We start from the raw sequence: 6129 nt of genomic DNA on the forward strand, positions 1-6129 counted from the left end.
TCATGATCATGATGATCGCTACTCGCACCAGAAGTCGTCTTCTTATCTTTCCTAATTTTATCTGCTTTCAACTTTCTGGCAGACAAGATTGGGTTTGACTTTTTTGTGCTTAAAAAATCAGAATAGATAATAAAATAGTGTAAATGTAGTTTTTTTTTTTATTATTATTTACATGCACTTAAATTGATAAAGAGTTATTTAAAAAAATAATATATTTAATATATTTGATTTTCTTGTATTTTAATAATTTGATATAATTTCATTAATTTAATAAATCTAAAATCAACTAAAAAATAAAATATTAAAAATTAGTTAATATTAAAAAATTAATAATTCAAATAAATTCACTAAATTTATATCACAAATCATAAACCAAAATAATTTCATAAAAAATAATTCAAAAAAATGAATTTAATAAAAAATTAATTGAAATAAAATTATTATTACAATAAATAATATTTTTTATTTTCAAAAGACATGTAAAAATAACATCTTTTTTAAAAAATGGTAAAATAGCATTTTTTTAGGCAATCATATGAACAAAAACTTTAAAACATGTGGGATCTTTACTGTAGTGAATTTGCATAATTGATTTTCATGGTTTTTAGTTACTACTCTGTTTTTTTTAAGATATATATATATAAAACAGGAGGGAAAAATACTATACATTTATTATAGATACATATTCATTGCACTATAGATAATATTATAAATATAAAATATTTATACCGTTAATGATATTATAACACCTATAAAAAGCATTGTCTTTTCTATTTGTAAGTAAAAAAGAATCATTTTAATAAGATTAAATAGCGTTATATACTATTACCACCAAGATCTTTTAGTATTGGGCCCTTGTACCTAAGATTTTAATTATTTTCTTTTTACTTTTTTATATGATAAAAAAATTAATAATTTTTTTTATTATATAAAACTTAAGTGATGATAATTTTCTTTAATTTAAAGTTGCGTTGAATTTGTTTACTAACTAAAGCATGTGTTCAGATAATTGGAAAACAAATTGATGGGTTTGTCGACATGCTAGAGATTTCAAAGAAAAAGGCAGGCAGGCTGAGTTTTGCAGACAAAAACTAATGGAAGAAGACGAGGAGAAGGTTATTTTGGAGTGGTTATTTTTCAATGGTTCATTCTATTTTCTAGTAAAGCATATAAAACAAGTATTGAAGAGCTAAAATAATATTATTTTTTATTATTTTTACCTCTTCATTTAGCATCTCCAGTGGCTCTAAGACTGACTTGTATGCGAAGGATCAATTTACAAAATATTTTATTAGGCACTTAAGCAAATTTTAAACCATATCAAACACCTAAAAGAAAATTTATCAATATAATGAATCCATCTCAATCAAAAATAGATAGTCCATGGTGATACCAACAAACATCCATGCTTCTGCTAACAGCTAACCTGAAGCGCTGCAAGTGAGTGCTTTGCGAGGCGCAACCACCATGGCATCACTTGCAGACTTCTGCCTGGCAATCTCTTCCAATCGTTTCCATGCGGCTTCACTTCTTGCTTTGATCTCAACTTCCTTCTTTTCATCTTCCTGAAACTTTAGTAGGCATTCATTGAACAGTTCATGATCAAGATCTTCGAAGATCTTGCGTACATTTAATGTCAAGCTACGGACAGCTTGATTCCAGTGGTTTCTAACATTTTTCTCCAGAGCAGGAAGGATGATGGGTAGTATAACCTTGCGATTTTGTATGATCAAGTTCTCAATGGGATCATTGTTCCACAAGAACAATGCTCTCTCTGCTACCTGCTCTCTCTGCCACCTGCAAAGCATCAGTTCCATAAACTGATTTTAACAAAGTAAAGAGCAAAGAATAGAAGCTATCATCTCAACAAGTTTTTCAGTGGAAAACTAAACACCATGGATTAACGGAAACCCATTCACTTATATGGAAGATGTTTCCACAATAAATTTGGTGATTCAATCCACAACAGCTTCGAAAGGACTGATGGCAAGTTCTTCTTAATGGCTGGGACTTTTTTCAAAATACCAGGCCGTGGTTTTATTTCAACATTTCATGTCTAGTTTGAAGAACTACACATGACATATTACCATGTGGTCACCCTAGGACAAACAGGCACCCAAACGTGTGCCAATCACATTCTAGTCTTATCTAATCCAATTACTTTCAATAGACTCACATTAGTACAAAAGCAGCAGTAATTTATCACTTTTAAAATACAATATCTCGCTACTTACATCAAGGAGTAATTCTATTCATTGTAATTGCCAATAAATAAAAACTACGTTACGCAAGAAATGTAAAGGCCCCCAATCAATTCCAATACTAAAACTTATTTATCCTTTATCTTCCTGTTACTTTAACCTAAAAAAGGAACAACAACGGAAAAGATGGTGGTAAAACAACAATGCTGCAGCAACTTGAAACAGAATGTCATCATCACACATGAAAATGCAGTTTGCCATACTCAGATTTAGAACCAGCCGAAGGATTACCATCAAGGACATGTGGCCATTCAGGATCTTTTGTTCAAGCAAAAAAGAACACACTTTAATTTTATAAAATGTAAACCAATACAAATTGCTTGATTTCTCAGAGATACTCAGCAATCTATTATGAACCAAAAAACATAATAAAGCTCCAGAACCTATATTGCTTTTGACAAACGGATCACTGTCAATTAAAATGTAGCTTCATCATCTGAGTACTTCTTCGATAAGAACATATAGAATTAACAAGATTTAGCATTGACCCGCTTTGATACTCTCCAGCAGTTGTTACTTTGACATAGGCCTACTTTGAATCACCTACTACCAAGACATTAGCCATCAGATGATTCAATGGATGGCTAAGCACCAAACCTTTTATATCCAGTAACCCTCTACACTTCTGTTCTTCTTTTCAAATAACATTCCTATTGGAACACTCATGTCCAGCATCTTCTTCAGAACCTTTTCTCTTACAGAAAACAGAAGAAACCTTTACAACTGTCTCTTATTATATCTTCCCAGCCAATTTAACAGGTGAAGATAATTTTAAAATATCAATGCTGAAAGAATAACATGACAAGAGCAATATACAAGCTCCAAGTAGATGAGACTATAGAGAATGATTTGTAACAGTACCAACCGACTTACTAACAAAGAGGAGAGAAATTGGTATTAACGATACAATAACGCAAGATTTTAGAATGTGACTGCAGAGATTTCTTCACTATAAGAATGAATAAAGCAAAGCGAGGACAATAACATTCCATCTTGCAGATATGAAGCATATCCACGGAAGAACTTTTCATATTTTTCCATAAATAAATAATGAGAAACATATTATAATAGTGAAGTGAGTTGTGCATGTATACTGAAGCAAAGAAGTATTAAGATTTTTGGAATCTTATTACCTGAAAGTGCGAACTGTTCAAACACCGAGCAAGCTGCTGAAACAGGGGCACCATGCAGCGCTGGAATTCCGGTAGCTGGGTTGCTTCTAGAACCTCCTCCAGCTCATTGAGGAACATGACTTCCTTTGAACTATTAGTGATGGGCCAGTACTTTAACAATCCTCGTATTACGGTATCAGCAAGTTTGCAGTCCTTATCCACAAACTGTGTGATGCAGTAAGACAGTGGTTGGTGGTACATTGCTAAGCACCTTGGCTTGTGCAGAGGAATCATGGCACGAACAAGAAACATTTTATGTTCTTCTTTTAATGGCAGAGCAAACCCATTTATGATACTGCCTAAAATTTCTAAAAGTTCAGCGATACCATTGTACTTCTCAGTCTCCAAAATAAACTGATAGAAAATGTTATTGATAGCTTTCCTGATAAATGGACGATGCACCATGAATTTGCCATAAATGCGGTGAAGAATTGTTTTCAAGTATTCCCTTTCTCTGGGATCTTCGGAGTCAAATAAATCCAGCAACTTCAGAATAAAGGATTGATCGATGTATCTTTTAGCCAATTTTGCATCGGTCTCGGCTGACGATACAAACCTCAAGAAAAGTTCATACACGAATTGCAAGTGAGGCCACGCAGAATCCATAGAAGGCTCATCCTCCTCCAAATCAACACCATCTACAACTTTGTTCTCACGTGGTTGAGGAGTGAATGTCCGAAACAAATTTGCAGACACCATTTTCATAACTTCTTGCATAGCAGTTTCGGAGAATTTCCCACTCACGGAAGTTACATAATCCACCAACTCCTGCAACGTCTGTCGCTTTATCTCCTTTTCCTTGATGTTCTTCATTGGCTCAGTAAAGTCAAATACAACACAACACATGTTCAACTTTCTAATAAACAAGTTCTGCTTCTCAGAGCTCGGAACATCCTTGAATCCAGGAAGTCCTTCGTACAGAGAAAACCCTAGATCGCCATTCAACTTCGAATTCACACCTTGATGAATCTTGTTACCAAGGTTTTGTGATTCATCTGGAGCAGAATTATTTACTGCTACGGATGAGATGTTTGAATTCGCAGACTTCCCATTACTACTTCTTGAGCCAGTAGAAGCATTTGAATTGGCGGTATGGTTTCCACCATGATCGCGATTTGCAGTCCACTTAGATGACTTTCGTGGAAGCTTGCCAAGTAATTGTTTGAGCATAATTTATACTTACAAAATAAAACACCAACCCACCCTAACAGAACAACAGCAATGTTTCCCCAAATATCCAATCCAAATTACCAGAATTCATCAACCGAAACCAAAATCCACATACCCTGGAATAAAAAAATAAAAAATAAACCACTTCAAGGTAAGCTACAGAAACAAAACCAAAGTGCTGTGCCCAACCAAAGGCAACTCTATCTCCAATCTAGACTTCCAAAAAGTCAAGCAAAGAAAAGAGACGAAGACCCCTCTCTCGGTCACAAAATCAAAAGCAAACACAAAAAAAATCCTCTAATTCTCCAATCTCAATCAACCAATTCAAAACCTCTTATTTCTTCCACTTTTTACTTCTCCAAAGATCTGAGAACCCCTCCTTCTCTCTCTTCACCAAAAATCAAAACTTTGTGGTACTATGTAAAGTAGCACTAGCAACAGGGGAGGAGGGGTAACTTTCTAAATTGAACTCGAGAAAGGAAAAGAAAAGAAAAACAAAAGGAACCCTTTTCTTCTCTGTACGTATTTCTTTTTCTACTAGAAAAGGTGAAGACTACAAAGCATATTCAGCACAATCTCTCATCAAATTATAAACTTCAACACAGAATTAAACGCAAAAAATCAGTGTTCTCCTTTTGAATAAAACTACAGGTAAAGAAAACTGAGCAAAATTCAAGTACAAAAGAGAGTTGCATTGAAGAGAAGAGAAGAATCCTAAATCTAAGAAACTAAATAAAGATGAAGACAGAATCAACTCACAGGGTCAGAAGAATGAAAAAAATTTCTTCTTGATTTCCTCGATGTTGTTTGTTGACTTGGAAAAATTCCTGTTTTTTTTTTATTATTATTGTTATTAGATTAGATGTATGTATTTAATTTATTTTTAATCTCTTTATTAATTGACTTTTTTCACTGTCTATGGTATTTTATTTGTATTTTTCTACTTTGAGAAATTAACACCTTATTTGTTCTGGGGCATTAACATCGTTTTTTTGAAGAATTGTTTTATTTATAATTATTTTTTAATATTTTTATTATTTTAATATATTTTTTAATAAAAATTACTGTAAAAATAATAGTTAACATATTATCAAACCCCCAATCCTTCTTATAGCCTGGTTATAATTTTTTTTTAAGTATTTTTAATAATAAAATAATATTTTTTTATTTTTAAAAAATTATTTTAATATTAACATATCAAAATAGTTTAAATTTTAAAAAATTTAAATTTATTAAAAATATAATTTGTATCATGTTGCCACTATTTTTTTTAATATCAATTTATTTTTAGATTGTTTTAATATATTAATATTAAAAGTATTTTTTAAAAAAGTATATTTTAATATTTTTCTAAATAAGTGAGGGAAATTAGATAGGAAAGAAAGAAAACTGCTCGCAAAACCTAAAGCAGAGCACGGGTCACAAGGCAAGTAAAGGCAGGACAACAAAGCATGGCGTCGAGCTTTAAGGAAAAAGGCATAGCGCACGAAGTTCTTAATGATATATTCTCAGGGGTAAAATGGGAA

General features: G+C 32.2%; 1 protein-coding gene across 2 annotated transcripts; it reads right to left on the reverse strand.

The window, feature by feature from the left end:
- Nucleotides 1–1265: 1265 nt before the first annotated feature.
- LOC105129323 (serine/threonine protein phosphatase 2A 57 kDa regulatory subunit B' theta isoform-like) lies at nucleotides 1266–5466 on the reverse strand. 2 transcript variants are annotated; one of them, XM_011031324.1, is made up of 3 exons: nucleotides 5363–5466; nucleotides 3395–4719; nucleotides 1266–1781 (listed from the first exon to the last, which is right to left on the reverse strand). In XM_011031324.1, the coding sequence occupies exons 2-3, from the start codon at nucleotides 4601–4603 to the stop codon at nucleotides 1422–1424; spliced, it is 1569 nt and encodes a 522-aa protein (XP_011029626.1). In that variant the 5' UTR covers nucleotides 4604–4719; nucleotides 5363–5466; the 3' UTR covers nucleotides 1266–1421. The 2 variants fall into 2 exon arrangements, with proteins under 2 accessions (XP_011029626.1, XP_011029625.1); XM_011031323.1 differs by lacking the exon at nucleotides 5363–5466 and having other exon boundaries at nucleotides 3395–5356.
- Nucleotides 5467–6129: the final 663 nt, after the last annotated feature.

The sequence above is a fragment of the Populus euphratica genome, unplaced genomic scaffold (genome assembly GCF_000495115.2).
Source record: "Populus euphratica unplaced genomic scaffold, PopEup_1.0 scaffold18.1, whole genome shotgun sequence".
NCBI lineage: Eukaryota > Viridiplantae > Streptophyta > Magnoliopsida > Malpighiales > Salicaceae > Populus > Populus euphratica.